The 17177-nt window shown below is 41.3% G+C and overlaps 1 protein-coding gene across 5 annotated transcripts; it reads right to left on the bottom strand.

Annotated features, from left to right (window-relative positions):
* Window positions 1-1975: 1975 nt before the first annotated feature.
* Window positions 1976-8185, bottom strand: LOC123069030 (aromatic aminotransferase ISS1). 5 transcript variants are annotated; one of them, XM_044491766.1, is made up of 11 exons: window positions 8068-8185; window positions 7246-7490; window positions 7026-7118; window positions 6884-6931; window positions 6133-6261; window positions 5459-5518; window positions 5070-5226; window positions 4700-4806; window positions 4524-4582; window positions 2908-3016; window positions 1976-2668 (listed from the first exon to the last, which is right to left on the bottom strand). In XM_044491766.1, the coding sequence occupies exons 3-11, from the start codon at window positions 7086-7088 to the stop codon at window positions 2216-2218; spliced, it is 1185 nt and encodes a 394-aa protein (XP_044347701.1). In that variant the 5' UTR covers window positions 7089-7118; window positions 7246-7490; window positions 8068-8185; the 3' UTR covers window positions 1976-2215. The 5 variants fall into 5 exon arrangements, with proteins under 5 accessions (XP_044347701.1, XP_044347697.1, XP_044347698.1 ...); XM_044491762.1 differs by lacking the exon at window positions 8068-8185 and adding an exon at window positions 7565-7613 and having other exon boundaries at window positions 7026-7161; XM_044491763.1 differs by lacking the exon at window positions 8068-8185 and adding an exon at window positions 7565-7613.
* Between the last annotated feature and the right edge of the window lie 8992 nt (window positions 8186-17177).

Below are 17177 nucleotides of genomic sequence, written 5' to 3'. Positions count from 1 at the left end.
TGGCAGGACCAGAGACCCCGTGATACCGAATCTTCAGAGGTTCAAGCTTCTGCAAAAAACAAGTAATGACAAATCTTAGGGCATGTAAATTTCAACTAAAGGCAAATTTGCAAAATATTTAGATTACTCATTATTACCTTATCCTTCTCGCGCATCATGTAGGCCCGGTGTTGCACGCCGTAGACATCGTCCAGAAGCCAAACCATCCTTACAATTTTAAACAATAAACATATAAAAGTTCATCTTCATCTCAAATATCGGTATACATTAAACATATAACATGTGTTCAACTACAAGAATCTCAACATCTCCTTCTCACACAATGAATATGTCATATGTGTTCAAATAAACTAAACATCTAATATTTCAAATAAACTCAACATCTAATATTTGAAATAAACTAAACATCTAATATATATCTAAACAAACTTCTCATATATGTCTACAAAAATCAACATCTCATAGTTATCTATAAAAATAGGCATCTCATATATATCTAAAAAAACTAAACAATCTAGGGTTTCAACAACAAGAATCATATATTGTGAACTAATAAATAACACTACGGTACTACCAATATGAATACACATCCTAAATCGAGCAAACCAAACAAATCAAGGGTTCCATCAAATCATGGACAAATCTCTAGAATGGCAACAAATTTACGGAGCAAAAGAAAGAGAAGGGAAGAGTTTACCTAGTAGGATGGATTGGGGATCGAATCCACGGATCAAATCTTCAGATCTGAGAGAGATGTGGGGGGATTAGATGGGGGCGCCGCCGCCGCCGCTGCTCTCTGTCCAGAGAGCGGAGAGACGAAGAACTGCCTGGTCGGGCTGGGGCGGCCGTGCTTAAGTCACTGTGCAGCGCCCAAGGGCTAGGCGCTGCACGTCAAAGTGTGGCGCCTAGCTCTTAGGCGCTGCACAGGTGCGTGTGGGACCGCAACTGGACCAGGGCTGCCACGCTGGCAGGATGTGCGACGCCTAAGGGAGAGGCGCTGCACAGTAGGGTGCGGCGCCCAGCTGTCGGGCGCCACACCAAAGGGTCAGCAGAGTGAAAATTTTTCATGAACAAGTCAGTTTGTGATTTGATTTCTGCCTCAGGTCAAATCTGTGATTTTTGCCTCTTAATTCCTTCCCAGAGACGGAAAATACCATTGGCCTTTTCCCATCACGGAACGGTGTTGATGTCACGAGCATGCAGATAGCGTGTCGCTGTGACCGCTCAGTGTGCGTACACGTACGTACGATGAAACGGACTGAAAGTGATACTCCTACATGTATGTATGGCCCAAGCAAGCCCTGACGCCTCAGCGTCATGGGATCATACCATGTAGAGGCAACTGGATCTGCAACCACTTTTCAGGGGACAATCTGTATGCCCTTTACAGGAACATCTCTTCTTGGTAAAAGAATTATCACACTGTAGACTTAAAGAGTACAACAACATTACCATTTTTTTCAGAGGGCACAACAACATTTATTCATTAGTTGAGTTGGGATTGCAACATGTTTTTCTTGCAAACATGGATTTGCATTGGTGCTCACGAGCATTCATGTTCAGTAAGCACTTGTTGGTCCTGTCAGTGTAGGATCAAAATTATCGACCATGGGTTTTAACAAATTCTTTGAAACCAGCAAGAGCTGTGAAGAACTAAAGTAAAACAGAACTCGATAAAGAAGAAAACGACCAAGTTTTCTTGGAGGCGTGCATAGCAAAACGACCAAGTTTTTTTTGTGGGGGGGGGGGGGGGGGGGGGGGGAACAAAGTTCTGTCAGCTATAGAAACTGCCGTGTTTTCAGTTTCCAGGCCCTGACGAAACTGCAAGCCCAGCCAAGAACAGGATACACAGACAACTCGGGGAAAGCGTGTAAAAACACCTTATAATTGTCGTATTACACTTGTGTACAGTTGCTGGGGGGGGGGGGGGGGGGGGGGAGGGTAAATTAAACAGCAGGAAGTACCGAACAGAGAATTACGACACCACGGGGCTGGATGGCTTTTTATTTTGCCCCAATTCTCACTACACCAATTGCCATTCCTATTGGGCACCTCCAGCATGGTGATTCTGTAAGATACAAAAGACTTGGATATATGGTGCTTTTGCTCCTCTGAATGAACTAATCCCAGCAGAATCATATCGTCGAAAAAATCGGACTTGTGTGATCTGAATGTAGAAATGTACTCTTACTGTCTTACATACGGTGGGCTGTTGTTACTGTACCATCCCATCGGTCACCAGCTCTTGCAATCCCCGCCTTAGCCTCTCGCCGGCGAGCCTTGTGTCTTCTTCTTTCAGTCCTCCAAAAGAAACACGGATGTATCCGGGGCCTCCGCTGGCGCTCCCGGGGATCACTGCGACGCCGTGCTTGGTCGCGAGCCACCTGACAACCTCAAAGTCGTCTGAACAGTTATCTGGTAGTTTAGCCCAGAGATAGATGGCACCCTCCCCACCCTTGACAGCATCCTCACCAAGGGGAGACATTGCTTCCACAAGCAGCTCGCGGTTTTTCACGAGATCATTCACCCTTTCCCTGATCCACTCTGGGCCGGCCTCCAATGAGTATAGAGCCAGGCGCTGCCCGATGATGGAAGCACAGATAGGTATGTTATCTTGCACCTTAAGGAGCTGCGCGTGGAAACCATCGGCTTCACTTGGATATGCAATCTGCAGCAGCCAATTGATCAGATCTTGTAAGACTAACTGGTCATCTTCTTACTTACACAGATTGCACAGCGGCTTTGGTTACTTATAAATAATGCATTCACTGGTCCAAAAGTATTGGCTTAGTAACAATTAAAGTACTTGTGCAGGACAGGATATATGAAACCGAAAAGGTTCAGTATTCAGTCCTATAACAGAATTGAAGCATAAGCAAAAGATAGAAAAGAGCATGGTACACTTACGTATCCTACTCGCCACCCCATCATGCCATAAGCCTTTGAGAACGAGAAAAGGTTGACAATATGATCATCCTCTAGGCAGTAGTGCTCCATTTTATCATACATGAAGTACCTGGAAAAGACCAACCAATTTTGTAACTGAGTTCAAGATCTAAGTTACATAATAGCCAAAGGTAAATATTATAAATGAACTACAGGCACCACACAGAATTTATTTATAGAACGTAGAAGATTAGCCATTTTCTGTGCAGTAATGAATCTAAAACCATTGCAAAAGATGACATATTTTGTTTCTATTCTTTACAATATTCTTCAGAATATGTATGAAACACAAGCACTGTATAGTACAAATTGCCTAAAAAATATAGGGGAATTGAACGTCTCCACATCAAATGCTTAAGTATACAAGACTTGACTGGGTCACACGTGTCAGTCAAGTAAAAATATTACTAGTGCAATTCACGAGCGAAGAATCGTCAATATCAGGGAAAGAAAATAGTAAAACGGCCAGTCAAGTACAGATGTAGACACGATATGCGATGTAGACAAAGGACAAAGTTGGAGAAATAAACCAAATATTGATTGCATGATCACAGGTCTACGGACAGATCCTGTTCCTTCCGATGCCACTTAGTGGTCATCACGCTGCCCAATAAGAAGCCAAATCTGGGATTGCTTTCTGGAGGCTGAAAGGGGAATTCCTTTACTAATCACTCAACATGGGATTCGGGCTCATTCTCATCCCCTCGCTTTTAAAACGCTCTCCTAAAGGTTAACCTGTTAGTTAACCGACCTTTGAGTGATTTGGAAGGCTTATTTTTCACACCATCAAAAGGTGTACCTTTTTTTACAAAGTTCAAACGATAGATGTGCCTCCCACCTCCCTCACACCTGCTTAAGGCATTGTGGATCAACCAAGCGAGGCTCATGGTGGTAATACTGCAAATGAAAATCACTAGCATCCCAATACAGGACAAGGAGGCAATCATGCAATGCTACATGCATGAATGGATGGTGGAAGACAAGCTTATTGCCGCCAAATGTCACAGGCACCAATGAGGCCAAGATGCGCTTCAACGCGAGGGGTGGGGGACAGACGGGTTGTTAGTGTAGTATGACCCAAAACGTCAACCCTTCTGCTAGAGTTGTTGCCAGAAGGAGGACTTTCCGAAGTTTATGAGCAGGAGAGTCTAACTGAATTTGACAAACCATTACACAGCATAGATCCCTTATCTTAGCAGGTCCACTCTCTTAGATCTGTTCATTAGCATTAGCTTTATTCAGAATCTCTACCAATATCATTAGTAGTTAATTAGCTTATCCACTTATGTTTAAAGACAATGCTAAATGGCATTTTACATTCTGATGTATTCCAAAAAAGCTTACGCATTCACATTAAAATTGTATTCTGTAAGTCATTTTTGTATCATTTAGTTTGCATAATAACCAGTCCTCCTAAACTGTAACCATGATTTAAGGTGGCAATATTCAGGTGTGACTCATTGTTTCGCATAAAACATTATGTCTGCACTTCGTTGAAAAAAGTTTAAATATGAGAGAGGATTGAGGAGCTTTAGAAAGCACTAACAAACAAATGCAAGTGTATCAGTATAACTTACTCATAGGTGTTGTCAACCACCAGCCATGCACCAGCATTCCTGCACAGGTCTGAAATTCTCTGAAATGACAATTCAATATTAGAAATAACAAATGCCAACTCCATGTCGGGTGTGCAGGTGTGTGCAGGTGTACAAGAGAGCCCATGCGAGTGAGGGAGGGAGGGGAGAGAGTTAACCTGTAGCATAGGCTTGGGAATAAAAGCTCCAGATGGGTTTCCCGGATTGACAACAGTAACAAGTTTAGGGATAGGGTTATTTTCTTTCAGCACCTTCTCCAACCAATCTGCATTTTTATGTGCAGTGTAAAATATGCATCCCAAACAAATTAAATTTCAATCGAGAAGTTTCTATAATAGAAATCGACAAGGGAGCTCATTGTTCCAAAAGGAAAAATCAATTGACCCGTATAAATTTTTCTTGGACCACATATAGAGATCATAAAGAGCAAAGGCTTATGTCAGCACTTGATCTAATAATCTAAAGTACATTGCACTCATAAGTTAAGTACGGAAATTTATTTTACATTAGGTATGTTAGTCATATTACCAACATCAGGATGAAGAGTCTTGGGATTGCTAGCACCAACTAATATATCAGTGACGCCAGTCATCTGGAATGACATGAAGGAATTGAAATAGTATGGTGCGAACATGACAACTGAATCACCAGCATCGCAAAGGGTCAGAACCAGGTTTACAAAAGCCTGCCAAAACACAAAAGAAACCAATGTAAGAGATCACTTTATTAGACAAACCTAGTTGTAAAACAAGATTTAGTGTAGCAGCCATACAGGGAAGTAAACAGGTATTTCATCATAGAACTAAAACAGGAGATGAATTGGGGACAATAACATATAGTCTGACAGCTAAATGATGCAAAAAAAGTAGAGGCACGAGAAAGCTGTGATAAACCAGATGAAAAGTAACAGGTTTTACCTGATTTGCACCAGCGGTCACCATAACAGATGACTTGGTTAGCTTATTCTCTCTGCGAAGCTGCAAACAATTCCTAAAACATCAGCAAAGGATACACTAACTGTTCATAGCGCCAAGAAGACAATGTACAGAAATAAGGATAGGGCTAACAAGAGTTGATTTAAATAATAGTATTCCTTCACCTTCAAACATTACCAACAACAATCTTAACCCAATAAGCAACAAACAGTTAAGTAAGCATTGAAGGTTTAATACAAAGGAACAATTTAGCTCATGATTTTGAAAGCTGATAAACGATAGCAAAGCATTGCATATGAAATCCAAGTGGTGCTTCGATTCTATAACTTTCTGGACCACATCTTCAGAGGGTTCCCCAAAATCAATTTTTTCTCAGTTAAATAGTTATCATAAACACATGGCATACTGATATCCTTTAATCAACTAAGTATATGAGAAGAAAAACATACTTTGGATTGATAAAGTGCAATTCATGCTATTACTCCCAGCACTAAGATCAAATACCTCTAGCCTAGTAAAAAACTCACATGACAGTGGGTTAGCAGAAGGCACATGGGTGTTTTTGTCTTGCATGCTAACGGCTTTGTGTGCAAGGCTTAGCATGGGGACATGATCCAATGATAAGTCAATATATAACTCCAGATGAAAAGAAGTACCTTCTCGAGAAGTGCTTCTCGAAGCTCGGGAAGGCCATCATCAGCACCATATTTACTGGTTGCTGGTTCCCATACAATTTCCTTGACCTTGTTCAGGGCTGTCTCAGGAGGTTGCCAATAAACAATTCCCTACAGTCAAGATCTGCCCAAGATTACAAGAAGACAATGGATCGATTTCTGGTAAATACGCATGACCTGCTCGCTTTGATAGGAAAACATCAGGTACACTTCTGTTACAAACAGATATGTGGTGTATCACTTTGCACAAACACCATTTTAAGAAACCTAACCAGGGGCATAAATCATACTCCCTCGGATCCATATTAATTGCCGCTGATTTAGTACAAAGTGATTTAGTACAAACCTAACCAGGGAAATAAAAGTTGTACTAAACCAGCGACAATTAATCAGTTTGTACTAAAATCAGCGGCAATTAATATGGATCGGAGGGAGTACTTATCAATCTCCAATCCTCCATGCTTGATATTATATAATCATTGTTTAAATAGCGTATGATATATATAGTCCATAGTCGTGTTATCTGAAACATATTAAGTTGTCATTTGTAACCTACTCATGAATTAACTTACACGTTGAAAGATTTACAGATAAGATAGAGTTCGCTGATCCATTTTGGTTTACATTTATCTTTCTTTCCATTCCGTAATCCTATCGCCTAGAATCTTCCCAAACAACACAGGAACAAACACAATGATAGGTTAATACGCCAAGAATTGCAGGCAGGGGTTACCTGCGCAAGCGACATCACATCCGTGGCCCCTCGAAGCAGCTCTTGTATCTGGAAGAAAAAGGAGCCACCAAATAAGACAAGAAATTGGGGATAATAAAGGCAGGAGATTGTTGACGAGGTGGGGTGGGGAGGTCTGTCTCACCTTCACCATGACCGGCGCCTCCGTCTCCACGCACCTCTTGGCCAGCTTGGCGAAGCTGCCCATGGTTTCCCCCCCTCCTCCGAGAACCTGGAACTGGGGATTCGGGAGACGAATTTGAGCCGGAGATCCGAGAAGACTGAGCAAAGAAGGGAGGCGAGGCGAGTCTAAGAAGGCGTGGAAGGAAGAAAGGGGCGGGCCTAAATAATTCTCGGACAACAACCTCTGGGTGTGTAGTCGCCAACTGATCCCGAGCTCGCTCACCAACCCCGAAGGCAAGGGAAGGCGTAGGCAGGCAGACAAGGAAGCCACGGGAGAAATAGTGAGAGGTTCGAGGAGCCCGGCCTCTTTTTCCCACTGCTTTCTTGTTCTTCTTTTCTGTCTCTTCCCCTGGACTTTCTTGGCTAGCCGGGTCGCTGGAGGAGGATAAGCGTTGAGCTCTCCCTCCCTCTCTGTCCTTCTTGGGGACTAAAAAACAGTGTGCTTTAATCAAGATAAAACAAAAGGCATGCAATTTTATTGGGAGGAAAACAAAGTAGTACCAGTATGCTACTAGTGTTTTTAGCAGCCGTTTGGTGTCAAAATAAAATGCGAGCCCAATTTGTGCTGCTGCGAGATTTAGGGGGCACGGACAATTCTGGTCAAATTAATGGTCAGGGGAAACAAACTCCTAGTAGGGAGCTGAGGCTATAAATATAAAGAAGCCGAGAAGGTAGTACCACCGGCGCTAGATCTCTGGCGAGGAAGGAACACTTTCCATTTCCCAGGGAAGTCGGGGGCTAGCAGTAGTATAATCCAGGTGCGAACAAAAAGGCCCGGAGATGGAGGCAGACCCAGTCAGCCAGCCAGCCACCGTGCTGCGCACACAGCGGACACGGTCACACGGACGAGGATGGCACCACCACCAACCCCGCGAGTCCACGGCGACGCGCGATCGATCTACTCTGTCTATCTACTCTCGAAACTACTCTACTCTATCTACCCCGCACCGCACGAGGAGAAAGCCGAGGGAAGGAGGAGTGGCCTGCTTGGCTTGGCTTCTTACCGGGCGGCCGGTCGGGAGGCTGCGCGGCGGGTGATGAGTGATGACGACTGTACGCCGTCCGTCCGGTCTCCGGCTCGCGCCTGGGTTCTACTACTGTAATTTGTAGTACGCGATGGGCGGGGGTGGGTGGGTGCGTGTGCGTCGCCGGGTCCTTGTCGCGGCGTGCCTGCGTGCATGAACTGAGTTGGCTCGGATCGGTTCCACGCGTGAGCGGTGACGTGACGGCATGGAACTGGAGGTTGGAGAGACGACATGGAATCATGCATTCGGTGCTCATGTTTGTTTTGTTGTTGTAAAAACAGCCTCAACAGGCTGATTTCCGGGAAGAAATCAACTCTCACGCACGACACATGTTCTCGGGCTTATCGTCTCTTGAAGCCTAGCCCACATGCACGGGTTGTTTTCCCCTTCTGAATTTATTTTTTAAGAAAAATCGATCCATTCATAAACTGTCAAGGCAGTAAAACAATGATGGATTATAAATGAGCTTAGGCATATAAGAAAATAATCTCTGATTAATCTCTAAGGGCCATTTAGGTGCATGGCAAGTGGTGGTAGTTAGTCTCATACTGCTACATAAGAAGAGAGTGAGACACTTTATAAAGGTTGCTCTACCACATGTCATTTGGGAGCTTGGAAATAGAAGTTGTACACGCGCGTTCCTCATCCGCCGCCCGCCTCACCTCGCCACGCCACGCCACACCACGCCACACGCGCACTGCGGGTTGCGGGAACGGGCCGAGCCTTATTTTTGCCGGTCAATAATGGTTAATTAGTTGTTTACGGAAGTGCCACTGTCCTAACGGCCTATATAAGGAGGCGCGGGCCTGTGGAGTGAACCCTATTTCAATTCACTCACTCCCTCTTGCACAGTCCTAGTCGTCATCTATTGTTCCTCTCTATATGCTGCTTCCGGCGATCCCATCCCAAAGACCGCATGCACGGTTGGTTGGAAGAGCAGGCGCCTCCGAAACCTTGTCGTGAGATCCTGCACGGGAGAACGGCAATAAGGTTTTCAGGGAGCGTCTCGATGCGACTGCTCCGATCCGTCCTTCTCTACTTCCACTACTTCCCTTGCATTGACTACATGGCTGACGATGAAGCCGTCAAGGAGAAGGCCTCGGCCGCTACCGTCGCGTTGGCCTAGCCAACCGGAAGGTATGATTCGTTCATCCCCTATTTGCTCGTTCATGTGCTGGTCGTATATATGTTTTTCATATATGTTTCAATTCTATGTAATGTATGTGCTCACATGCTTAGGTATCGGTATGAGATGCATACCTTATTTGCCATGTCTACTGTATATTCGTGGATTAGATTAGTCAGGAAAGTCCTAATATTTTCAACAATCCAAAAACTTTATTTTAGGCACTTTTCGACTCATGGCTTCGCCACTACTCTAAAACCGGAAAAGTTCTGAAACACATTTTAAGCACTGGCAGACAAGGACCACCTTGTGGCTCACAACAATGAACGTGTTCTGAGTTGGTGGTGTCTATCCCACGGTAACGGTAGCTCCTGAACAAGAGAATGCGTTTAGGGAGGCAACCACTATCTTTGTGGGAGCCGTTCTTACTGTGATTAGAGACAAGTTGGTAGACGTGTATCTCCATATGTGTGTTGCCAAAAACTTGTGGGATGTGCTCGAAGCTAAATTCGGTGCAACCGATGCTGGGAGCGAATTGTATGCCATGGACCAGTTCCATGATTACATGATGGTTAGTAACAGTTCTGTATTGGACAATGCTCATTGTGACACCCCGACTTAATCATCCACTAATCATATACGCAAATGTGCACGATCAAGATCGAAGACTCACGGGAAGATATCAAAACACAAATCTAAACACAAATTAAAGTCATGCAAGCTTTATATTACAATCCAGGGGCCTCGAGGGCTCGAATACATAAGCTCGAATACAAACGAGTTAGCGGAAGCAACAATATCTGAGTACAGACATAAGTAAACAAGTCTGCCTTAAGAAGGCTAGCGAAAACAACAATGATACACCTCCAACATATCTATAATTTTTTATTGTTCCATGCTATTATAGTATCCATCTTGGATGTTTTATATGCATTTATATGCTATTTTTATATGATTTTTGGGACTAACCTATTAATCTAGAGCCCAGTGTCAATATCTGTTTTTCCTTGTTTTTGAGTATCGCAGAAAAGGAATATCAAATGGAGTCCAATTGATCTGAAAATTTACGGAGATTATTTTTGGACCAAAAGAAGCCCACGGAGCATCGGAGATGGACCAGAAGAGTCCCGAGGCCACAACGAGGGTGGAGGGCGCGCCCCTACCTCATGGCTGCCTTGTGGACCCCCCTCACTTGTTCCCGACGCCAACACCTCTTATATATCCCAAACTTCCAGAACAGAACCTAGATCGGGAGTTTCGCCGCCGCAAGCCTCTGTAGCCACCAAAAACCAATCGGGACCTTGTTCCGGCACCCTTCCGGAGAGGGGATCCATCACCAGTGGCCATCTTCATCATCCCGGCGCTCTCCATGACGAGGAGAGAGTAGTTCACCCTCGGGGCTAAGGGTATGCACCAGTAGCTATGTGTTTGATCTCTCTCTCTCTCTCTCTCGTGTTCTTGATTTTGCACGATCTTGATGTACCGCGAGCTTAGATATTATAGTTGGATCTTATGATGTTTCTCCCCCTCTACCTTCTCTTGTAATGGATTGAGTTTTCCCTTTGAAGTTATCTTGATTGAGTCTTTAAGGATTTGAGAACACTTGATGTATGTCTTGCATGTGCTTATCTGTGGTGACAAGGACACACCAAATAGGGAAAATAGATATTGCAAGAGGCATAAGTATTTAGAAACTAAAGGGTTGCAAGAAAGGCTTAATGTTAGTGCTGAAAATTTAAGATATCTTTACCATACTTGTGAACTTTGTAATGAACGTGGTCATTTAAATCTCTGATGCAAATTGTTTCATGATCGAATCGTGTCCAAAAATTGTGATGAATTGATTTCCCTTGCGCATCATAATGAACTTAGTTTGCTTTTGGGTTATGAAGAATTGAAACATGCAACTAAGCTTATTCCAGAATTTAATCTTGAGAATTTTCTTGATATTGATCTAGAGGAAATTTATTTGTATTGTGCGGTGAATTGCATTGAAAATCCTTATATTGCCAATTATCTAAAGAAAAGAAAGCAAATAGAAGATGAAAAGAATACTAATGAAAGGGAAGAGACTTCCCAGTATCCTCCTATTATTTCTTATGATGAATCAGGTAACGAGGAGGAGCTTTCTATTCAACCAATCTCATCAATAAGGAGCTCAAAAAAGAGGGATAAGCCCACACATGATGTGAAGAAGAAAAAGAAAAGACGGAGCAACAAAGGTAAAAATGTATCCCTCCCAAATGATGTTGCTCCTACTACTCATTGTGATGATGATAATTGCTATACTATTGGTGCTATCCATACTATTAATGATGAGAGTGATTATGCTTATGATATGAAAAGGCCCAAGCTTGGGGAAGCTATGTTTGATGAGGATGAAATATTTGAGAATATACTTGCTGAAATTAATGTTTGTCCCAAGGTTGGGGATGCTACGTTTAATGAAGATGATATTTTTAGCCTCCCAAGTTTTGATATGCAAAGTTGTTATGATGATAGCATGCCTCTTACTTATGATTATATTGATGAAAGTGGGTTTGGAAGAGTTTCAACTTTAGGAAGTAATGATCCCACTATTTTGGAGGATGTTGAATCTTATTGTGATGAATATGAAAGTGGATTTGGAAGAGTGTCAACTCTATTTAGTGATGATTCCACTATCTTGGAAGAGGTTTCAATCAATTATGATGAGAACAAAGTTGCTACTTATGATGATTATTGTGATGAAACTTATGCTATAAAAAGTAGTGATGATTATATTTATAAAACTTGTCATGATTATGATTACCCTTTTTCTGAACATTACTCTTTTAATGTGGAAACAATTTATAGTATTCAAGTCTCTTATGATACTCCCACCATTCCGAGTGAGAAGAATTTTGCTTATGTGGAGAGTAGTAAAATTTCTATGCTTGTAGATCATGAAAATAATGCTTTAGGTGCTGGTTATATTGTTGATTTCATTCATTATGCTACTGAAAATTATTATGAGGGAGGAACATATGCTTGTAGGGATTGCAATAATATCAAGTTTCCTCTCTATGTGTTGAAATTTTTGAAGCTATGCTTGTTTTACCTTCCTATGCTAGTTGATTATTGTTCCCATAAGTTGTTTGCTTACAAAATCCCTATGCATAGGAAGTGGGTTAGACTTAAATATGCTAGTCATATTCTTCATGATGCTCTCTTTATGTTTCAATTCTTATCTTTTATATGAGCATCATTTCATCATGCCTAGCTAGGGCGTTAAACGATAGCGCTTGTTGGGAAGCAACCCAACTTTATTTTTGTTCCTAGATTTTTGTTCCTGTTTAGTAATAAATAATTCATCTAGCCTATGGTTAGATGTGGTTTTATGTTTTAACTAGTGTTTGTGCCAAGTATAACCTTTGGGAAGACTTGGGTGAAGTCTTTATGATCATGCTGTAAAAAACAGAAACTTTTGCACTCACGAGATTAGCTGCCATTTTTTACTAGAGAGTGCTTTTAGGTTGATTATTTTTGAATATGATTAATAGACAAATTCGTCAGGTCCAGCAATTTATTTCAGAATTGTTGGAGTTCCATAAGTATACTTTTGATACAGATTGCTACAGACTGTTCAGTTTTTGACAGATTCTGTTTTCTATGTGTTGTTTGCTTATTTTGATGAATCTATGAGTAGTATCGGAGGGTATGAACCATAGAGAAGTTGGAATACAGTATATATTACACCAATATGAATAAAGAGTGAGTTCATTACAATACCTTAAAAGTGGCGGTTTGTTTTCTTTTACTAACGTAGCTTGCGGGGTTTCTGTTAAGTTTTGTGTGGTTGAAGTTTTCAAGTTTTGGGTAAAGATTCGATGGACTATTGAATAAGGAGTGGAAAGAGATTAAGATTGGGGATGACCAAGGCACCCCAAGATAATATTCAAGGACAACCAAGAGCCTAAGCTTGGGGATGCCCCGGATGGCATCCCCTCTTTCGTCTTTGTTCATCGGTAACTTTACTTGGAGCTATATTTTTATTCGCCACATGATATGTGTTTTGCTTGGAGCGTCATTTTATTTTGTTAGTATTTTCTTACTGTTATTTAGAATAATGTTTTGCATCTATATTTTCAATAAAAATGTCAAGGATAGCCTTTACCATGCTTATTTTGCTAGTATACATGTTGCTGTTTGAAAACAGAAAGTTTACCGCTGTTGAAAAAATTCCCTAGAAAAGTCAGAGAGTGATATAATGTTGAATCTTTTTGAATATTGAGCTCTGATAAATCTTATACAGCGTAGTATTTTTCTTATAATTTTTGGAGTTAGGTAAGTATGATGAATCTTGCATTCTTTACAGACTATACTGTTTTGGCAGATTGCTGTTATGTTTGCATTGTTTGCATATGTTTGCTTGTTTAATGATTCTATTTTAGGATAGGAGTATTAAATATGCATAGGAATTTAGTATGCAATTTTGAATAATAATTCCAATGATTTGCTATAGTATAGAATGATATGGTTTTGCATTGTTTTATACTAACTTATCTCACGAGTTCTTGTTGAGTTTGGTGTGGATGAAGCTTTTGAGATTTAGGAAACCGTGATATGGGAGGAATTAAGGAGACATAAAAGCAAGCTTGGGGATGCCCAAGGCACCCCAATATAATATTTCAAGAAGTCTCAAGCATCTAAGCTTGGGGATGCCCTGGTAGGCATCCCACCTTTCTTCTTCAACAACTATTGGTTAGTATCGGTTGAACCTAAGTTTTTGCTTCTTCACATGAGTTGTGCTCTCCTTGAAATGTCATTTTGTTTTGTTTTGCTTGCTGTTTAAATACAATACCAAGATCTGAAATACTTAAATGAGAGAGAGTCCTCACATAGCTAAATAATTATTTGACTACTCATTGATCTTCACTTATATCTTTTTGGAGTAGTTTGTCATTTACTCGTGTGCTTCACTTATATCCTATGAGTAAATGGTTGAATGAGTTGAATGTCATAAATCTGAAATTATATATGTTTCATTTGCTTACCCCATGGGGAGTAATGACTTCACATCTAAGAAGTAGAGGTTGTAAATTTATTGAAGATTAGCAAGCATTGTATTGGTCATTTGAACAATTCATTAAAGAATATTGAAGGAAGAGAGATTTCACATATAAATATACTATCTTAGTCATCTTTTATAATTGTGAGCACTCATTAAGTATGACATGCTAAAGAGTTGATGTTGGACAAGGAAGACAACGTAATGGGTTATGTTTTCTCACATCTCAGTTAAAGTATATTGTCATGGATCATTCAAACATGTTGAGCTTGCCTTTCTCCCTCATGCTAGCCAAAATTCCTTGCACCAATTAGAGATACTACTTGTGCTTCCAAACATCCTTAAAACCAATTTTTTCCATGAGAGTCCACCATACCTACCTATGGATTGAGTAAGATCCTTCAAGTAAGTTGTCATCGGTGCATGCAATAAAAATTGCTCTCTAAATATGTATGATCTATTAGTGTGAAGAAAATAAGCTTTATATGATCTTGTTATGGAAGCAATAAAAGCGACGGACTGCATAATAAAGGTCCATATACAAGTGGCAATATAAAGTGACGTTCTTTTGCATTAAGATTTTGTGCATCCAACCATAAAAGTGCATGACAACCTCTGCTTCCCTCTGCGAAGGGCCTATCTTTTACTTCATGTCTTTTACTTCATGTCTTTTACTTTATGCAAGAGTCAAGGTGATCTTCACCTTTCCCTTTTTTATTTTATCCTTTGGCAAGCACCTCGTGTTGGAAAGATCCTGATATATATATCCAATTGGATGTAAGTTAGCATGAACTATTATTGTTGACATCACCCAAAGGTGAATATGTTGGGAGGCAACACTATAAGCCCCTATCTTTCTCGGTGTCCGATTAAAACTCCATAATCATAAGTATTGCGTGAGTGTTAGCAATTGTAGAAGACTATATGATAGTTGAGTATGTGGAGTTTGCTAAATCAAAGCTCTGACATAGACCCTTCCTGCAAATAAGATGAATTGCAATTGTTTGATGACTGAGAATGAAGTTTATTAGTTTTCAAGAAAGTTTATGGTCTATGTTTTAACATGTGAATAGCTTGTTACTTGATCGTGAGAAGTTTTATGAGATGAACTACTATTATGACATATAATCATGCTAGAAAAGGTGTTTGAAATTATCATTGATCAAACTTGTGCACCTGCTAGCATTCACACTTCATAAATTATTTCTTTTATCATTTACCTACTCGAGGACGAGTAGGAATAAGCTTGGGGATGCTGATACGTCTCCAATGTATCTATAATTTATGAAGCATTCATGCTATTATATTATCTGTTTTGGATGATTATGGGCTTTATTATACACTTTTATATTACTTTTGGGACTAACCTATTAACCGGAGGCCCAGCCCATATTGTTGTTTTCTTGCCTATTTCAGTGTTTCGAAGAAAAGGAATATCAAACGGAGTCCAAACAGAATGAAACCTTCGGGAGCGTAATTTTTGGAACGAACATGATCCGGGAGACTTGGAGTACAAGCCAGAGAAGCTTCAAGGAGGCCAGGAGATAGGAGGGCGCGCCCACCCCCTGGGCATGCCCCCTGTCTCGTGGGCCCCTCGTGGCTCCCCCGACTGACTTCTTTCGCCTATATATTCCCATATACCCTAAAACCATCGAATAAGAAGATAGATCGGGAGTTCCGCCGCCGCAAGACTCTGTAGCCACCAAAAACCTCTCGGGAGCCCGTTCCGGCACCCCGCCGGAGGGGGGATCCCTCACTCGTGGCCATCTTCATCATCCCGGCGCTCTCCATGACGAGGAGGGAGTAGTTCACCCTCGGGGCTGAGGGTATGTACCAGTAGCTATGTGTTTGATCTCTCTCTCTCTCTCTCTCTCTCTCTCTCTCTCTCTCTCGTGTTCTTGATTTGGCATGATCTTGATGTATCGCGAGCTTTGCTATTATAGTTGGATCTTATGATGTTTCTCCCACTCTACTCTCTTGTAATGGATTGAATTTTCCCTTTGAAGTTATCTTATCGGATTGAGTCTTTAAGGATTTGAGAACACTTGATGTATGTCTTGCCGTGCTTATCTGTGGTGACAATGGGATATTCACATGATCCACTTGATGTATGTTTTGGTGATCAACTTGCGGGTTCCGCCCATGAACTTATGCATAGGGGTTGGCACACGTTTTCGTCTTGACTCTCCGGTAGAAACTTTGGGGCACTCTTTGAAGTACTTTGTGTTGGTTGAATAGATGAATTTGAGATTGTGTGATGCATATCGTATAATCATGCCCACGGATACTTGAGGTGACAATGGAGTATCTAGGTGACATTAGGGTTTTGGTCGATTTGTGTCTTAAGGTGTTATTCTAGTATGAACTCTATGATAGATTGAACGGAAAGAATAGCTTCATGTTATTTTACTATGGACTCTTGAATAGATAGAGCAGAAAGGATAACTTTGAGGTGGTTTCGTACCCTACCATAATCTCTTTGTTTGTTCTCCGCTATTAGTGGCTTTGGAGTGACTCTTTGTTGCATGTTGAGGGATAGTTATATGATCCAATTATGTTATTATTGTTGAGAGAACTTGCACTAGTGAAAGTATGAACCTTAGGCCTTGTTTCCTACCATTGCAATACCGTTTACGCTCACTTTTATCGCTTGCTACCTTGCTGTTTTTATAATTTCAGATTACAAATACCTTTATCTACTATCCATATTGCACTTGTATCACCATCTCTTTGCCGAACTAGTGCACCTATACAATTTACCATTATATTAGGTGTGTTGGGGACACAAGAGACTCTTTGCTATTTGGTTGCAGGGTTGTTTGAGAGAGACCATCTTCATCCTACGCCTCCCACGGATTGATAAGCCTTAGGTCATCCACTTGAGGGAAATTTGCTACTGTCCTACAAACCTCTGCACTTGGAGGCCCAACAACG

This window comes from Triticum aestivum, chromosome 3B (assembly GCF_018294505.1).
Source record: "Triticum aestivum cultivar Chinese Spring chromosome 3B, IWGSC CS RefSeq v2.1, whole genome shotgun sequence".
Taxonomy (NCBI): Eukaryota; Viridiplantae; Streptophyta; class Magnoliopsida; order Poales; family Poaceae; genus Triticum; species Triticum aestivum.
The sequence above is the reverse complement of the archived record's forward strand: the minus strand, read 5'-3'. Positions and strand labels throughout refer to the sequence as shown.